Source organism: Emydura macquarii, unplaced genomic scaffold, assembly GCF_026122565.2.
Source record: "Emydura macquarii macquarii isolate MOO-44397 ecotype Brisbane River unplaced genomic scaffold, CSIRO-AGI_Emac_v2 contig_1230, whole genome shotgun sequence".
Taxonomy (NCBI): Eukaryota; Metazoa; Chordata; order Testudines; family Chelidae; genus Emydura; species Emydura macquarii.
The window spans coordinates 7,041,904-7,062,142 of record NW_027131367.1 but is presented as its reverse complement, the minus strand read 5'-3'; the positions used below and the strand labels follow the sequence as shown (position 1 = coordinate 7,062,142).

Genomic DNA, 20,239 nt, shown 5'->3' with positions numbered 1-20,239 from the left:
CATCACAAAAACCATGATTAAAACCATGACTATAGTTATCTAATATGCAATTATTATGGCCTCATCTACACAGCAATTTAGCAGAAAGGCCAAAGAACTTGTTGCCTGATCTATTCTCTCATCACCAGAGGAAGCTCCACCAGGTCAGGGTTGGGGCAATGTATTTCCTATGTGGGTAAATAAAGGACTTCAGTCTCCAGAGATGCCATCTAGGACCATCATGGTTACAGGATGAATTGTGCTCTTGAGTGCACCTGTCAGGTGACAGGATTCACTTCCTTCAACAAGGGTGGAACCCCACAGTTTAATCACTCAGACTGGATAACTGGGCTGCAGCCTCACTGTTTTCCAATGCTGTTAACACAACTAGCCCAAATGTATTTGGCATCTGCAAGAAACTTCCCTCCAGAAACTTCCCAGCCTGTGTCCTGCAGCTGATTAAAGTGACTCAACACAGCTTTTTCCAAATAAATGTGTTTGTTATTCATCCAAAGATTAACAGCAATCAGAGAACCGGGTTAAAACAACAAAAATCTATATGCATCTGGTCTTTTCTAAACTTTACCTTTTCCTTTCAAGTCTAGGAAGGTTCACTTAAACCAGAAACTTCCACTTCAGGGTTGGGATAGACAAAATGACCTCCTTCATTCTTTGCCTCTGGCAGGGTCTCTCTGTCAGTGTCTCCCTCTCTAGAAAGAGTTTTTAACTGTTTAAGGCCCTTTTGATTTCTAGGCTCTGCTCTTGAGAAAACAGCTGTGTAACTTTTGACTGGTGCCTGGGAAGAGCATTTTCCCAATTAATGGCTCTGCCATTGGTCCCTTGAAGTGGTTTACCTAGAGCTGTCTTATCTATGACCTTTGTTTTGTTTCCTGTTTGTTCTTCTTACCAACCCCTTTTAATTCAGCTCCATGTAGTCATAAATAATATCAAGTAAGTAAACTGACATACATATGCATCCGACAAAGTGGGTTTCTGCCCATGAAAGCTTATGCCCAAATAAATGTGTTCATCTTTAAGGTGCCACAGAACTCTCTCTGTTTTGCTAAAAACAGACTAACATGGCTACCCCTCTGGAACCCATTGACATACATATAATATTCATAAAAATAATACCGGTATCTCCCTCATTCTCGACAATCCTTCATAAGCACTAAATTCACTTACATGAATTATGTTGGGTTTAAAAGAGAAGCCTAGAGGTAAGATAAGAGGCATAAACTCTTTATCCCACAGTGCTTTACAACATAAATTGTTTTGCAAGTTGCACAGCCTTCACAGAATCATAGAAATGTAGGTTTGCACCAGACCTCAGGAGATCATTTAACTCCATCCCTCCATGCTATCCAGGGGCAAAGATTAAGGATCACTGAGCATTTTTTTTTTCAGTTTGTAAGCCATGCAAGCCCAGGAATATTTCATGATTTCATGATTCATATTTCATTAACAATGTCTTTACATAGGTTAAAAAAAATTATTTTTCAAAAGAGATCATACTTACATTGTCATTGCTTCCTTTATTGTCCTCGTATTTTGTTTCTATATGAATGGAGAATTTAGGCAAAAATGAGCACTGCAAAGAAAGCAAAATGTGTCCAGATCAATTAAAAATGTCAATTGCTTCACCACATCACATGTTCAATAAATCCTGTTTTTTAGCAGTTTTCCTTTTTTTTTTTTTTTTTGATTATTGCAAGAAATAGAATAAAAATCACAAAAAATCCACAGGTTCAAAGATTTTTAAGAAAATGATTCTGAAAAGATACATTGATTCTATCTCAACTTGAGCACTAAAACAAAGTTATAACTAAACTACTATTAGTATTCTGGGACAACTAGTTATAGCAGTCTGTATATATTTGATACATAACAGTGATTATATTCTGAATGTTCCTCCACTATGCACTGTCTTAAGTACCTCTATGTTTTTCAGAGTTTTTGAACTGTTGTCCTATAGCACTTTTCCTTGGGTGACTGACATCGCCAGAGCAACGCCTATCGGCCCTATGCACTAAGCCCATCAAAATTCCACTGGCTGCAGTTCCTGATCAAAAAGCGGAGGATGCTTGAACATGGAGGTATTCTCTAATTCCAGTATGATGCAGATTTTAAAGTATTCTCATTTTGATCTTCCCTGGAATTTTTTTTAAGTTTGGCATCCAACCAAACACACCATCACATCAACCTGCCCACATAATATAAGAAAAATTATAATCATACAAATGTTTTTCCTATCTACCAGGAAGGGAATCTGATACCCCAGTACTCATACAGCCAAATTCTCAATTAGACCCATGCAACTCTATTGACTTGAGGGCAGCATTTAGCACATACTCTTTATGTCAATTACATTCTAATAGTGCAAACCCACTAGTGTTACTTTACACAAGACGAGGTTTCTTTCTCTGTGGATTGTTTCATTCAGTTGGTTTCCTAAGAGCACAATTTGCAACGCTAGGTAACACAATTCCACTTTAGAGACTATTTCAAGCATTTTCTCTTTAGCATTTCACACACTTGCTCGCAAGTCAATTTTTTTCACTATATTTAAGTAGCTAGAGTCAATGGCCAGCAATCCTTGAATGGTATTAGTTCAGCTTCTTTAATATAAAGGCTTCACGTCTTTTCTTTCGTTAACTGTCAGCGACACTGATGTGCCTGTTTCTTGCAAGACATTTAATTGATGCCCGTTGGCAAAGAGTCTTTGAACTGTTTGAGACTATTTCAAACATTGTGCATGGAGGTTACATAACGAAAAATGTTGATGCTTCGGTGCTCACATTGCTACGGGTCCAAATTTGGACTTGATCAGAGTTGATTCTGGTTCCTCTAACAGGAAGGGAGATGGTTTGGAGAGCCAGCTGCTGTGAAGCAAAGCTGAAAAGAGAAGCAGGTTCTTCCTGAGACTAGAGAATTACTGTTTTCTATTCCTTGGACTACATTAAAAGAAGCCATTGATTGAGTCTCTAATTTTGGCCACAGGACACCTAGTATTCATTAACAGCAGCTGAGCAATAAGCATGGACCAGTCAAACCTTTGTGCAAAAAGAGTGGGATATCCGTGCCAGAACAGGGCCCTGCAGTGAATTTAGAGAACAGTTTTCCTCAAACATTTAACACAATACTTACCAGCTATGGAAATATCTAGGCCATGCACTATGCATCTTATTTATGATGTTAACAGTAGAACAGTAATAAATGTGGTGCACAGAAGAAATCAGCAGCGTGTGCAATGGAGGATGGAATAGCTTTAGAGATGGTCCTGTAGGTTCTAATTACCCATATCTTTGGGGCCATGTGTTATTTGGTATGCACACATCTCAGAAGGCTAGGTGAGTGTATTCATTATTCATAAGCAATCAAATAGAGCTGGAGCTAATGCAACACAGACTAACAGATCAGAAACCCAGATAGTCTTCCAACTCTGTTTTGACCAGCAGAGTCTCAGCTAATCCCAACGTACAGTACGTTTTATTCCTGCCCCAGGACTTCCAATCTGATCTCGGCTGCTGTCAAAAAACATCCCTCTTCTGTTTCTCTACGTCCTCAAGGCAGCTGCAGAGTTTCGATCATAAATCCCGAAAGAGGGTCAAACAAAAGGGTTGTTTTTCCCATCTTCTGCATTACAGATCTACTCAACGTGTTATGACTGGGCTGCCCACTTCTGCTGGACTACACACACCCTGCCACAGCACAGCATAGCATGGCACAGTGCATGCTGTCACGTTAGGGAAGGCATCAGATTGCTGGGCTAAGACTGTGGGAGAGAATTACTGGGAGACGTTTATGTGTGATTGCTAGTGCCTGCTGGGAAGGCTATTACACATAAAAGCAGGAAGACAAAAAGAGCAGATGGACAGCACAAGACCCTCAGGATGCTTTGCTGATTAGTTGCTAGCTGGTCTGAGCATGAAAGAGATTTTTTTTTTCAATCCATTACAAACAGTCTTCTTTCCACCTTCATATATGGATGTGAAAGCTGGAAATCCACCAAAGGTACAGACAGATGTCTAAAATGCCTTTGAAAGCAAGTGCCTCAGGAAAATAGGAGGTATTAAGTGGAATGAACATATCACAAATGCCAAGATTCATCAGAGAGTTCAATAGCTTATCTCCAAAGTTATCCAAAAAAGAAGATGGAAATATCTGGGACGTGTTAAGAATGAAGCCAGAGCATCTGCTGTGGCAGGTGTGCTATTGGGTAGCTAGAGGAACACAAAAAAGGGACTGACAGACTGAAAGAACCCCTCTCTCAAACAGTACTAAGGGGTGAAAAATACGGGACTTAACAACAGAGAGAATATGCAGAGTGGCCCAGGATAGGAGAGGACAGCAGAGTCCTCTTTGTGCCCTAAGCAACATTTGATGGTGCCGGAAGATTCAGATTATAAACAGTAAAGAACACCACCACAGAGGGTATGCTTGCTTTCTTTTACACTAGCTGTTTTGTGTGCGTGGGCAACAGGATGGTGGCTAAAGCAAACTGTTACAGAAGGTGGGTTATATACTGCAGAAATTAAAAAAAAAAATAGACTCATCACACACATCTCACAGTGCAGAATTTTTGGAACAGCTAGAAAATAAAGTGGCCAAAACATAGCATGTGAAGTTCTACTGCTGCCCATGGCAGCTGTGATTTTTAATAGGATGGTGTGTACCCTGCAGAGACTACAGGTCTGAGCATGCAATGCTCCAACTAGAGTCAAGCTGGAACTTTGCATGCTGAGACTTCTGCAGGGAAGCACCGTGTAAGAGATGAGGGCAGTTGCAACTTGATGCATTTTAGAGATGGCTTTTGACAAGTTGCAAGTAGTGGTTTTGTGTGAGTGGAGTCTGGTCACGCATGCCTTTATTGGACAGTTCAGTGTTTATTTTTGAATGACTGGGTTCACCAAAAATTTCACAAAAAGTTTTTTAAAAAGTGGTTGGTTCATGAGCTGCTAAATGTTTGGAGCATTTGGTAGGAAAACACAATTGAGCAGTGTTCTGCGTGCATGTCTTCAGGCTTTTGCTCCGTGTTATCATTTATTAATGTGTTTAGATACCAGATCTTCAGATTTGAGGGAACAGATTGAATTCTCTCTGTTACACAGCTTTAAAAAAACCAAAACCAGGTAAAAATCAAATCTAGCAAACAGCAGAAGCAGAAGCTGTAGATGAAATATATGAGCAGCCAGTTGGCGGAGAGTCACCAAAGTATGTAATGTCTGAGCAGACCTGATCCAGCTCTGGCCAACCTGGGAAGGCACAAAGCTGATTTCTTAAATTACACAGTTCAAGTCCAGTGCTTTGTCCAAAGCCTCAACAATTATTGAAATTACTCTTACCACTCTGACCCTAATGGCCATGGACCGTGCAACTGCTCCCACAGGAGTACTGGTGGCTGCTACCATAGACCCAATTACCGTGGTTGGGTTACTACCACTATAACCATTGCTAGGCATGAAAACTCTCTTGTTGGCAGAAGTGGTTTTGTTACATCCACGTTTATGTTTATGGTTGCTACGCAGACAAACAGCCTCCCCCACCCACTATGGTTCCTCTTCCCTTGAACCAGTGTAAGTATCTGTGTGCTATGCTCTGACTGAGAGACCCCTGGAGGAGTTGAATGGAACATATTTTCCACAATATAAACACATTTTTCTTCATTTATTGAAGCTGTTGCCTTCGGGTACATGTATACTGCCATCATCCTATGATTGCAGGTCATGTAGACATCAGTCGAGCTACTCAGGTACTAGAGCAGTGAAGCTGTGACAGCACAGGTTTCAGCATGGGCTACCCCCTGAGTAATTCATAGAATCATAGAGTTGGAAGGGACCTCAGGAGGTCAGCTAGTCCAACCCCCTGCTCAAAGCAGGACTAACCTCAGCTAAATCATCCCAGCCAGGGCTTTGTCAAGCCGCAGCTTAAAAACCTCTAAAGATGGAGATTCCACCACCTCCCTAGGTAACCCATGCCAGTGCTTCACCACCCACCTAGGGAAAAACTTTTTCCTAATGTCCAACCTAGACCTCCCCCACTGCAACTTGAAACCATTGCTCCTTGTTCTGTCATCTACTACCATTGAGAACAGCCTAGCTCCATCCTCCCTGGAGCCCCCTTTCAGGTAGTTAAAGGCTGCTATTAAATCCCCTCTTATTCTTCTCTTCTGCAGACTAAACAAGCCTAGTTCCCTCAGCCTCTCCTCATAAGTCCTGTGCTCCAGCCCCCTAATCATTTTTGTTGCCCTCCGCTGGACTCTCTCCAACTTGTCCACATCCTTTTTGTAGTGGGGGGCCCAAAACTGGACACAGTACTCCAAATTCGGCCTCACCAATGCCGAATAGAGGCATTGCAATCTGCTGGCAATGCTCCTACTAATGCAGCCCAATATGCTATTAGCCTTCTTGGCAAGCCGGGCACACTGCTGATTCATATCCAGCTTCTTATCCACTGTAACCCCCAGGTCCTTTTCTGCAGAACTGCTGCCTAGCTCGTCGGTCCCCAGTCTGTAGCAGTGCATGGGATTCTTCCGTCCTAAGTGCAGGACTCTGCACTTGTCCTTGTTGAACCTCATCAGAGTTCTGGGCAGGCTTATACAGCTCGTGCTGAAGCCCATGCTGGCCCAGCTTTGCTGCTCTGGGACCCAAGTTAGCTCGGTTAAAGCTCACTTGGGTGTATCTACTGGACCTGCAATCACACCCCATGACTGCAGTGTAGACATACCTCTCAAATCCCTGCGACTTCAGGATTATCAGAGGATAGGAATCAACATCATTCTCTCTGCCGTAGTGGGCTAAAGCAAAGTTGCAGGTTCGGTACAATGATGAGTCTTGAATAAATTCAGATAACAGATGCTTTTTAAATGTATAGACATGATCCTATACCAGAGAATTGGACAAATCAAGCTACACTATAGCAAGTTTCTTAATAAAATGGCAAATTTAAATTTAAGTCCTGCTTAAGGGATGCTTTGGCTTTCTGTCCAAGGGTAAAATTCACCTGAAGAATTTTAAAAGTCCCTTGTGATAGGGGCCTAGGGAATGCTCATTACTGTGTAAACAGACTGATTCTTGTTATGACAAGTCTCTTTAGATGATAATCTCCACAACATCATTGCAGTTCAAAAAAAAAAAGTCCATACCAGTTTTCACTTTTCCTCTCTACCTATAAATATCAGCTATTCACAGCTAAGCAACTGTTTGTCAGCAATGAGGCAGACTAGGTTGCTTTTAAACACAGAACACAGCCATTTTACATGCTATACTCAAGGCTGAACTGGGCCAGCTTGCAGTAGTTTGGCAAGCCACTACTTTAATGAGGTGTTTCTACTTTAATGTTTCCTGTGCTCCAGAATCTAGACTTTCCTTAAAGTCCAATCCCCAGGATTACACAGGAATTTTTCCAAAAATATTATTCATATATAACTAATGCAGAGATGTCTGCCTGAGTCTGCAGACAGCCTGAAACATTAGCTATGAAAGGTGTGACCTCCTGCTCATTTCAATGATGCTGTAACTCTAGATTGTGCTTTAGGGGTGGTATTTTCAAAACGCACAGTGTTGGTCTAACTCTGCACCCATTCAAGTCCATGGTGCTGTTCTTGATTTCAGTGCGAGCAGAGTTAGGCCAACACTGAACACATTTGGAAATGCCACCCTAAATTTCAGCATTTTAAACTATTTCATTAAGGATCAAAGCACACAAGACAGGAGAATGACAACATTATAATGATTTGCACAATCTAGAAAATACTGCATCAATACTGAAAACAGCACCACTTATTTTCTCCTCCTAGATTGAACCCTGATTACATCAGTTGCTCTCCACTGTGCCGTATTTTGCCACTAGATATCCTGTTTGATTGCCTTCCTGAGGAGCAATGGGCTGGCATGGAAACCCTGGTATATTTCACTAAAGCTGTTTTAGAAGGTAGGAGGGTGGCTTGCCTCTTAGGGCATTCCCATGGAGCATTTTGGACCAAGTGTGAGTGAGTTTCCTAGCCTGGGTCTGCAGACTTGGGCTGGTGGAGAGCTCATGCTAGCACTCTGAAAATGGCTGTGTAGATGGTGCTTTGAAGTTGTGGCTCAGTTTGGAGCTTGGGCTCTGAAGCCCATTCCTCTCCCTAGGCTTCAGAGCCCCAGCCCCAGCCTCAGCTTCAAAGTGCTGTCTATCCAGCTATTTTTAGAGTGCTAGCAGGAGTCCCACTAGCCCAGGTCTGCAGACCCGAGCTGTGAGGCTTGCTCTTGATCACTCCAAAATGCTGTGTAGACATCCTTTGAGGGCTGGAGGGCGTGGTGCTAGCAAAACCTGATTACTCAGGAAGCACACCTAAATTGAATTGAGTGATTCCATAAAGAGCAGCAGGAAGCTGCAGGGAAAAGGCTCAGGAGGCTGGAGAGACTGCAGTGAGTGAGAAAGGCTCCTGCAGGGAAGGCCCTGAGACCCAGGGAGTCGCCCCAGCTAGGAAGGGCTAGGAGTAGCCAGCTAATGCAGGGAAGCCCTCGGATACCAGGGGAGTTTGGGGCAGTGCCCTAATACACCAGACCCACAGGAGGCCTTGTAAAAGCCTCTCTTTTGAGTTTATTGAGGAAGCAGCAATGGGCCACATGCAGGGCTGCCTTGAGGCCTCATGGGGGCACCTGAAAGGAGGCCACTCGATGACCCCTAGTAACTCACAGCCTGAGTTCTCAATAAGCCCCAGTGAGCTAGGACATCCCCTTGATAAATAATCCGTTAGCGAAATACCAAGTCTTAAAAGAAAAGAAAATCCCTGTAGAACTCCAGCATTTTCATGAAACATTAGCTTCAGCAACTGTGTGTGTGGTATGAGAGCTAAAAGAACTATGTCTTTGTCACCTGGCTGGGCCCTCCTCTAACATCTTGTTTCCCCAAAGAAACATTAAGGAGAGATTAAAGACTGAGAATTTGAGTGCCATTTGCCTCAAATGATGGTATAATGGGGAAGAAACTAGGAAACCATATGTCCTGCCCAGCCACCAGGTTCCAATCTAAATGCATGTGCAATATAGTTGCTGGTTTGTAACAACAAATCTTGCTAAAACTAAAAATGGCAATGGGAACTTAAAAATCCCCCCCCCCCCCCCCCATATTAAAATCCACCTACAGTTACTGGATTGCAAATATAACTCTTAAAAATCATTTAATGTATTGGCAGCTGTTGTTTTAGGAGCAACGGGTTTCAGCAACACTTAGGCAAAGTCCAGATTTTTGTACAAGTCACAGAATGTATTTTGTGATTCATCAGATGCTCTCTGAGTAATTGGCACAGAGCTCTGGCTGAACCAGAGAATTGTTTATGCAGAATTCAAAAGGCTTTCTTATTCATCACGCACAAAGATTTTTTTTTTTCCTTTAAAGAACAAGAATTAGGCAAGAATTAAAATCAGACACAAAAGTGAAAGCTAGGAAGTGATTATTTTAGTGCATTACCACTCCTTCCTGCCGTCCCTCCCTGGGGGATGTATTCCAGCACAAACCAGGCAGCTGATTGATACACAGGGCACGCACTGGAACGTATGGGGCAAGCTTTCCAATTTTCCATTTCAACATCTCTAGGGTTTGCAAGGTGCCTCTCAGACTAAAAACAAGTAACAATTCCAGGCCATTGTGTTTTTACTTATTTTTTTCATTAAATCATAAATTTGCAGAATATGTCTAAATTTGTAGGGTTCCCCTCGTCTTTTATGACCCTTAATCATAAGGTTCCTTTTTATACAACTGTCTTGAGAGCTGACTTCTATATTGTAGCTACCAAATCTGTTGAAATTGCATTATAAATTCCCTTTGAATATCCCAAGCATTCTGCCACCCGGTGACACCTAAAACCAGATGTGTGGGGGGAATGCAATGCACAAAAAGTTGAAATACATTAGGATTTTGCTTTCTGAGGTGGTGAGGAGATTGCACAGCAGAACAGAACAAGCAGTGAAACAAATGTATCTGTAAGAGTAATTACCAGATTTAAGCATGAGTATTTCCAGATTAAAGAAGGGGGAAGAGAAAGCAGTATATGGAAAATACATACCACAGTTGGATTTTCAATTCACTACAGACACCCTCTTGAAAATGAAAGGGCTATTTTTAGCATGATGATTGATTAGTGTTGCCATAGCAATAAGAAACACTTACAGGAACAGGATAAAATGTAAGCAAGCCAAAACGAGTGCCAAAGTCTTAAAGGGACATAGTCAAACACATATGGCATTTTACAGTCAATCTGTGGATAAGGGCTGTAAAAATAATCCTTGCACAGCGATTACTGAATATCTGAGGTGGATGAAGAGATTAAAATGTTGGGCAGAAGGCCAGAGAAAAGGGTTCCTTCACCCGTTGTAACCTATTCGGGAAGCTGCTCTACCAATAAAGGGGAACAGTATTTTAGCTAGTTTCATTGCCCATTAGGGGATCTTCTGAAGAAAATCTGATGAGCTGCTGGCGGCTTCATCGGTGCACTGTGCTTCTCTATACTCCCCATGAACATTACACCTGAAGTCTTGAAAACTATTTTTTGGATTGTCAGAATTAATCCTGCTCTTTGCTAGAGTGGCTGAGGCATATTCCCTTAAATTTTAGCACAAAAGCTAAAGGGAAGCAGTCATTTCATGTCACTGTTCACTCTGGCCACCTCTCACTTTTCAGGCTTTGGGCTTTCTTATATGGTCACATATACATGCTCTTGGCAACAAAGTTAGGGCCAGTTCTTGAAAGAAGCAAAGTAACTTTGGCTCCCATTGAAGAGTACATCCTAGGACTGGGCCTTATGAACAAGTCGTTTGGCTGAATGAAGTGAGGTTGGCTGAACGAAGCAATGACTTACACTCAACTTGATATTTCTTTGTAATGCAATATCTTTTGACCCCACATCTGATCAATTCCAAAATTTCAGGGAATGTTCTAAGCATCAACGGACAGAACTCTTGATTTTGGTGAAAATCAGAAAACCAGAAGGGGGAAATGGAGGACAAACAAAGTCCCCATCTCTAGATTCACAGATTCTAAGGCCAGATTGTGGTTACCTAGTTTGATCTTCTGTATAGCACAGGCCATAGAACTTCCCCAAATAATTCCTAGAGCAGATCTTTTAGAAAAATATCCAGTCTTGATTTAAAAATGATCAGTGAATGAAAATCCACCACAACCCTTGGTACATTGTTTTAATAGTCAATTACTCTCAGCATTAAAACTTTACACCTATAGGTCAAAGAACCAGCTGATGGCAGCCATGAACTCCTTCCATCTTCATCTCTACTCTATTAAGATGTTGATATCCTGAACGACTCATCTCCCAGACAGAAATAAATAAGAATGGCGGGGTGAAAGAGAAAAGGGGAGCTCAAGGAGTGTTTCCTGCCAGCACCACTAAGGGCACTGGAGGGATGAAGGGCAGAGTGGAACGAAGGCCATAGATTCAATCTCCCTCTCTTCCATCAGCCAGTGGAGCTAGCCAGCCACCAAGGGAAGTGTGTGCTACGTGCCCTGGACACGTATAGCAACAGGCATGCTCCCTTGAGGCCTAAGAACTCCAGGAGGCTCAAAGCTGCACTACTTCCAAAGCAGGGCTGTGACTCATGTTGTCAGTTGGCTGCGTGTGTGTGTTTCCTGTGTGTATGCTGCACGAGCTCTGTGCAGGTAACTGAGACACCACTCTGCGATCGAATGATTTGACATGACCACAGATCTGTTTAGCAGTGGAGGCACCCAGCCAGGTTTATTGTGGACAAGCACAGTACTAGTATCCCATAGACTTTACAGGACCACTAACACATGTATGCTTGTTACAATGAACCAACTCAATAAACGACGGGACTTTCCGTTTCCCCCTCGGCCAGCGAAAGATGCTTTCTTTAAGACCCTCTTTTATACATCGAGACAAACAAGTTGCATATTGCCCCTCTTATGTGTGTACTTGCCAACTCCTGACATGGCAAGGTACCACCCTTTGACATGGTAAGATACCACCCATTAGCTTGTACTGGATGGTTTGGTCAAAACATTTCTATTTATCATATTAACAAGATATTTTTATCCATTATAGTGTCATTTGGAGAGGTTAGTGAGCCCTCGTTATCTCTGGGGCATTAGGATGACCTGGTACCTTTCTGGAATGTGCTTGTGCCTAGCACTTCTTTGGAACGTATGTTTGTTATACCAGCTCTGTTCTTACCAGTTACTGTGAGCCTGCCAGCATTCACAGCATGACTTCTGCTAACTTTGCTTTATAACAGACTTGACTGTTACTTTAGCTTAGGCCTCATATTTGGCCTGTTATGCTAGGCCTCAGGCCTCATACCGGGCCTGTTATACTAGGCCTCATGTCTCAGGCTCTTACTTTCTACTACAACTAGAAGCCACATGACAGCCCTTAGTGTGCAGCTAGGCTTACTGGAGCAAACCTGAATCAAACCCAAGGTGTCCATCTGAACATGTCTTACTTTATGGACTCATTGCTCCTCTGAGCTGACTATATCATTATAGGAACCAGGGGGTCTGTGGGAACAGCACAGGGCCTCCATTCAGACCTCCCTAACCTCTGGAGGTTCCTTCAGAATTTGAACCAGTTCCTGTCCCTCAGAGAGAAAACACCCTGTTCCCCGAAGGAATGATCAGATGGCAATTCTATGCATCCAGTTCACATTTTCAAGCTTTTCTTCACAGCCATGAGGGCTAGAAACTTAGCAATGGGAAGAAGATCTGAATACTTTGTGTCTCTGCAGATGTGCAGAAGAGAGGGCAGAGCAACTCAGCTAGAAGGGATCAGAACACCCAAAAGTAGGGCGTGGCAGTTACTAGATATGCTCAGTTGCTGTTTAGGAAGTTTTCATTGTAGGCAAGCCACTTGGCAGGTCACAGCCATTCATCCTCTGAGCAGGGGAAGAAGGTAACAACTACAGGAGTTGTAGACAGTCCTGTAGATTCAATGGCTGCTGACTAAGATGTGTCTGCTGTGAGAGCTGCGTTCCAATATCTGTATCATTTTGGATACAGGTAAATGCTACTCCAGCTTTACTTATTAGAGAAGCTCTCCATTACGATAATGTTTGGTCCACAGCTGCCTGTGTCCTGATCTAGAGGGAGAGCTGGGAGGGGGACGCAACTGTCACCACTAGAGGCTACAGAACTTATATTTAGCTATTAGTTAATTGCTTTAAACAGGGATTCCATCTCAGTGAAAGAGAGAACTGGGCAGAACTCAGTGAGGGAAGGATTTGTACATTCGTACCTGATTTAGCTGGGCTCATGAGGAAAAGCTAGTGCCTTGCAGAAATAAAATGTCGATTCCCTGGATATTTTATGTGCTGATCCCAACATCTGTGGATACAGGCTACAGATTTCTGTTTCACAAGTAGCTGAGGTCCAGTCAACTATCGACCCAAAGGCTGAAACGGTGGCCAGAGTAATTGTTTGTTGACTGGGCTCTGAAGTGATTGGAGAATTGTCTTTGTTTACAAGCTCTGAAGGGTCAACACATATCGGTGAGACTGAGAAATTGGAGAATGTGTTTATACGTACAGTATGTACCAAGGCAGAGAAGTGAGAATGTTGTGTTAAAAATATATGTAACAGCAGCAAAGGGGGAAATCTGTATGAAGAACACCAACATATTTACTGCCTAATAGCTTGTGTTTACGAAATTCATAAGTATTCCAAATACTATTTACAATGCTTTATACTATTTATAATGTTTTCTGTGTGTATTAAATGGTTATTTACTGAGCTTACTGGGAACTATTAACACCTATTTACCCGGGTTTTGCTTGCAATAACCCTGAGGTTTAGCTCTGTGTCATGCTTTCAGAAAAATCTTGAAAAGACAGCAATCTGGCCTGTGCTTCCATAAAGAGTTAAGCTAAGGCAGTGGCGTGCCAAGGGGGGAGGGGGAAGGGGCCATGCCCCCAGGCGCTGGCTGTGCCCTCCTCCTTGGAGCAGCCCCCTGCTGTTGCAGGCTGGGCTTTGACATCCCCGACGGCGGTGCCAATCCCAGCTCAGGCCTGCCGGCGGCTCCTGCTATGGAGGAAGCAAGCATCCTGCTATGAGGGCTCCTGCTATGGAGGAAGCAAGCATCCTCTTGGCCCCTCTGCCCCCACACTGGGCGCAAGTAGGGAGCCGCAGGGACTCTGGTCGCGTAGGGGCCAGGCAGCCAACTAATGGCAGGGCTCCGGGGCAGAACCCATCATGCTTCCCCTGCCGCCACCGCCAGGGGCATCTGCCCCGTCACTCCCGCTCCCCACCGCACTCACCACCCCCACAGTGGGGGGAGAGCTGGAAATGGGCCCGCAGATCCCCCCTGTAGGGCGCTGCTGCTGCCGCCACCAACAGGGGTGGGGGGGAGAGGCGCAAATGCAAGTATTGATCCCTGGGCACCCCATGGTACGCCACTGAGCTAAGACGCAGGAAGAAGGGGAGTGTAGTAGAGCTGTACATAATATTGCCTCAACATCCTTCTATCCCATTACAGAAGCTCAGAGACTGAAGCCCTGACACAAGCCTATGCCCTAACCTAGCCTTTATTACAGAAGTAAAACATGGGAAAGGCCTATTGGGTTACTTGTCCCCCAAACAAAGGACTGTTTCCTACAGTACATTTTTTAGTGCTTTTATGAGGGAGTTTCTTGCCTTTGTATGGGAAGAGCCCCCAAAAGGGATGATTTAGCCAGAGGTTTGTAAATCTGTGCTGCAATGTAACCGATCTGTAAGAACAATATTAGACGTGATGAAGAAAAACTGCACAAGGCTGTGCCCATCGACCAGGACCTGGATTACACCACAAACCACTCAGGCTTTGCTCTTGTTGCCATTTCATCATAGTCCCTTGATGTTTGTGCGGTTAACTACATCGTGTGCCCTCTAGAGAGCTGTATACAGAGAAAGAAGGAGAAATAGAGTGGTGTGAAGAGCTGGACCAATCTGGGGTAAGTACCTTCCACCTAACTAAAAACTCCTGCAGGTTCATCTAGAAAATTTACTCTGCACTTTGTTGCCTAAAATCCTGCTTCTTGTTTTCAATGCAGAATGGCTGCACACTCTGGGGGTGTGCTTTCTTGTCATGAAGTGATTCCCATACAGGGAGGGCCTGATTCTGATCTCACTGACGCTGGGATTTACACTGGGGTGACTTCATTGAAGCAACTCTTGATATACACAAGAGCAGAACCAGGCCCGTTAGTTTATAAGGTGCTTTGGGGTCTTTCAGCATAAAAAAAGCACTGTCTAAATATAGGCTGTTCTTATTCATTTTCACAAGTTTAAGATAATGATTCAAGATACTAATGGGAGATGATGTCTTCCAAAGTGAGTGAAAATAAGTGAAGGCAGTGTACAGGAATGTGGAGGTGGTATTTGGTCAGTCAGGCCCTAATTCTGGTCTCTCATATACCAATGTCAATCTGGAGTAATTCCTTTGACTTCTACAGTTTCACTGTATTTACACCAACATAAAGGATACAAGAATTTGGTCCAGCTATGTAGATCTTTATGACGGTTCATTTTAGAGTTGCAGGATCCACCACTTCAACCAGATACATGTTTGAAATTGCATTAACTTTAATTAAGCTTAAAATGAATGAAAAGCTCATCTAGTTTCCTGCCAACACTGATGCTTTCTGGAACCACTTTTACAACAAGAGAGACAGAGTCCTTTGGAAATGTTGTCCTAATAATTTATGAACAGTGATCTTAAGTGATCACTCAAGGGAAAAGAAACAAAAAATAAGCTCAGGTGGGTAAGAAAGGTTTCTTAACCACTGTCTATTGTTGCCTGACCTGGATTTAAAATCTATTTTTCAAATAAAGATAGTTACAGCATCAAAAAAAAAAAAAAAAAGGTTTTTTTTTGCAATAAATACAGTCAGTCCCTTTCCTCAGCCCACTTTGGTATGTTCAGAACCAGCCTGGAGCTCACTCCTTTGAGGCACAGGGTGAAATTCTGGCTGAACTGAAGTCAGTGAGAGTTTTGCCATTGATTTCAGTGGAGCCAGGATTTCACCCTGGGTACAGGAAGAAATCCCCTGCACAAGTTGCTGTTTCCCCCTTCTCATTTCTATGCTTCGGGGGTTCTGTAGCTGTGGCCTTCTACCAACAAACAAATTTCATGCAGAGGATACCCACTCTCTAGAGTCACAATACTTGCTGTATACCTGTGCATCCAAAATGCCTGAAACTGTTACTAATGCTAGAGACGGAGTCAGGGTGCAAACAACACACACCATACAGCCATTATAGACACTTCATTAGAGAAAGAGAAACTCCTACCTATCAGTGAACTTAGTCACTTCACCCAAACTCCCTGGGTTACAGCTATGTTTGATTTGGAGAAGAAAGCTACCACTCACAGGGTAATTGAAGGGCTAAAATCCCCATGCCTCACACTGAATTATTTTTACACCAGAATGTCTAGGTGGGTGGAAAACAGATTTCATTAAAAGATTAAAAAAGCTACTGGATGTTGGAAGCTAATGATTGTGGGACACAAATTCTCCTTGCATATGCAAACACAATTTCCATTGCGTATTCCTACATTGTTGGTTATTAAAAGGCAGATGTAGTATAAGACATAAAATATGTACCAGTTTTTCCTAGTCTCATACATGATCTTTTACTTCTCAGCCTTTGGCTGCGTCTCAGTGCTTTATAGTCTGTGCACTCAACATTTTACTCTCTGCACAGGGGGGTGCTTTATTACTGACAGTGTTTTATATTTTTTCTGGCTATGGCTTTAAATGGGCTATAATACGTAAGCAATCAACTATTTTATTGGTGTACTAATTTATAAAAAGAGCAGAGACGTTATTGCACATTGGGCCTGCACTGTGATCCATGCAGGATCAGAGCCTTAGGTTGTAAATGCAACAGGCCTTGTTATCTTTCTGAATATCTGCTAAGCGCCAAGCACAATTTGGATGCCAAATATAAAATATTATAGATTTTTTCTTTAAAAAGAACCCTTATTGCAAAGATTTTGTCTTAACAGTATATAAAACTTAGCCCAATTAATTTGAAAAGGAAGCAAGTGGAATTTTAAGTTTGGAAAAAAATATTGCCGTGCAATTGCTGAGCCTGGTGTATCAAGAAACCACTTGTTTCTGTTCTTTAAAGCAGCTAGCTGTTCTCAGTATGGGCTTCATGGAAGTCAATGGGAGTCTCTGGCTCTATGACTATAATGGTTTGTAAATGCAGACTCTCAGGTAGAAGTTATACACATGACAAGGTTTTCTTCTGCCTCTTACAGCATCTAGAAAGAGTCTCATGGAATTTTCAGAGTCTTTTTTCATAACTAGTCCCCATATTACTGCCTACCCTTAGGATACCTGTGCACAGCACAGGAGTGAGATCACATAGTCGTACCATTCTATACCAACCGCTTACGGCACAAGCTGGCATCAATCAGGATGACAAGTATGTGACTTTATGAGAAGTTATGATCATGAGGACTAGAAAATGGATGACTTGGTAAAGTCATGAATGCTGCAACTTTCCTGCTATTTCTCAATCCTAAAAAAGCTATGTGTGGGTCCTTTGGTTAAATCTGTATTAGGATTGGTGTCAGGTTCTTCTTCCTTCCTGGAGTTAGGAGGACAATTCATATAACCTCCAGTCATCAAACATCTCTCCCCAGTAGATCGCCCAAAACTGGAAGAGAGGGAAACTTCCTGGCTAGTCCTGATACACTTCTAAAAGTCAGAGAAGTGAACTGGAGAAAGGCAAAGATGTGAAGGGTAGGGCCCAGCTGGTATGATGAGACAAAGGAGAGAAAGGGATAAGGAGTAGAGTATGGAAGACAAGATAAGGGTGGGGAAAGTGGCAAAGATGGGAACAGTACGGCAGGGAGAAGACAGTAGCAGAGACATGAAGAAAAGAAGCAGGAAACTACAAAGAGAAGCTCAGCACAAACAGCCACATTCAGTAGGAAAGTGTCTGTTTATATCACGTGCAGTTTAGGAGCTGAAAAAGTGAAGGAATAAGCTGCCTCTAACCACTCTGAACCTGACATTGGTGACTGTTCATTCATTGATTCAGGCTCTTCTTGTTCATGCTGGAACAGTAGCTTGCTGAATAAGGAGGGCCAAAAGTGAGAAGAGGCAGAGCATATGAAGAAAGTGGCAGTGTTTCCTGAATTGGGGAATACTGGATGTTGACTGATTTGTAATAACTGAGTAGGAGAATAAAGGAATTCTCATAAGCAGCCTGATATAACCTATAAGGGGAAGATTCGATAGGATTAAGCTCTTAAAGATGGAAAACAGCTTTAGATCTATATGACTTTGACATGATTCACATTCAGAAGGGCTGATAATGAGAAAAAGGAGCAGCCGCAGCAACATTTTCTAAAAACACAGGAAAATGTTGCTTAGCAGAAGAATCCTGACTTTCCCTAAGATTTTAGAACCCACCAACCTACATCATATGAGAGCAATGGAATTGTTACTAGATAACCTGGATCTTGTGCCTGTAGTTCACACCCACCCACAATTGCCATTCATTTCACAGTGAGTTTTGGTTGTGCAAGCTCAGCTCTTAGTTCATTAGGGGTCTTCTAACCAGACAAGCACGAATGAATTTTCACATCATAAATTCAGAGGGAGTCTGGCAGTTGCCAGCTGGGATAAGTATTTGAGAATTCTGAAATAAAGTGTTTGCTCATTAACTTGTATTAGGTCCCAATGCTTCAACTGATAGCTGCTGCTTGCATGACTAATAGAGCCTGTTAGCATGTCCATTAAAAGCATACTGATAGAATGTAGCCAAAATTCAAGCAGTGGCATTCAGATAAGGGATAAAACAAGAGATTCTCCCTTCCCCTGCAGATTCTTTGAAATTTTATCTGAAACAAAATTCTGCTCCTTTGCTCAACTCTACTGTCTGTCTATCAAAGTAATTACTGTACTTCTTGATAACTTATACTATAGATAAACTAGCAGCTGATTAAGTGAAGCACATAACTAGTCTGTTCTTAAAACTAGTCAGAAAGCAGCAGGTCAATAATGGAACATTTAACAACTGTCACTCTGGTTCCTTGACACTTATCAGTTGAATTAGTGCATTCTGCATGAATCACTTGCTATAGGAAAAACAGGGTCACTGCGATAGAACATGAACAGGATTATTGTCTCCTGCTTTCTCTTCAATAACTGTTTTTCATATACACTTCTGCATTTAGATTATGTTCTCATTGAAGTCAATGGCAGGTGGAAGACAATTCTTCTCTGATCTTTGCAGGTTAATCAGCTTATGCCACTTAAATGTGCTATTTAATGACCCATATTATCTTAGCTTTCGTACTTAAAAATATAACTGTGGTAAAAAATATTTTACCAGTGGTCCAATTTGATTATGATGTGGCCAAAAATTTATCCAGCTGTTTTTAAAATTGCAGACCCAGTATTTAAGTATTGCTAGGGCTGGGAAAACTAACTGCAGAAGTATTTGAAATTGGCCTTAGTTTGTGATTGGACTGCACATGTGAACCAGCAGAAGGTCTGCTTGAATTCTGCTTGCATTAGCTTTTTGCTGTTTTCCCCCCTTCTCTCTCTCTGGGTATCTGTAAACTTTTTTAGACTGATTTTCAGTATGTTTTGAACATGAGACTGATTTGTTTGGACCAAGACTGAGTCATGCAATGTTGGTGACCTGGTTTATTTGGTGATTTGTTTATTTTGAAGCATCTATCTTGTTCTCCAGAATCACAGCTTTCACTTTGAACAGGTCATATTTGTTCTGTGCTCCATGTTGGCTAACCTTATTCCTATACAGGTACAAAATCCATTTTCACTTCATTTCTTAGAGAGAGAGAGGGGTTGCTTTTTAGAATTAGTTCTTTTTGATCTAGCTGGACAAATTTAGAAAAGAAAGACCTCTTCTATATCTCTGTGCATTTTTTATTCTGGCAGACAAAGGCCTAATATGCTTACACAAATTTTCCCAGTTGTTTGGAACCATCTTTAGTATTTAATATTTTGCCGTACAAAACTCTCAAACTTGAATGTTGTGGGTGCTCAGTGTCTTTTCAACTAGGTGTCTAAAAATGACTTTAGTACCTAACTCTTGACACCTAATTATGAAAATGTTGGTATATACCTTTCAGTGGACCATCAAATTGGACACAATAACCTAGGTGATGGGGAGCTACTGGTCAACATAACTTCATAATATTTTCTGTGTTTTCCATTCCTGTTTTAATGCATCCAACCTTCTACTGGCTTTTAAAATTCCTGCTCTAGATGGCCATATTCAGGGAAATATT

The 20,239-nt window shown here is 42.2% G+C and overlaps 1 protein-coding gene across 1 annotated transcript in view; it reads right to left on the bottom strand.

Moving 5' to 3' along the window:
* PITPNC1 (phosphatidylinositol transfer protein cytoplasmic 1) overlaps positions 1–20,239 on the bottom strand; it is a 147,339-nt gene that overhangs the window by 54,172 nt on the left and 72,928 nt on the right. The window contains exon 5 of the mRNA XM_067547332.1: positions 1,499–1,570. Within this exon, the coding sequence (XP_067403433.1) occupies positions 1,499–1,570 (72 nt within the window). The remainder of the gene's footprint in view (positions 1–1,498; positions 1,571–20,239) is intronic.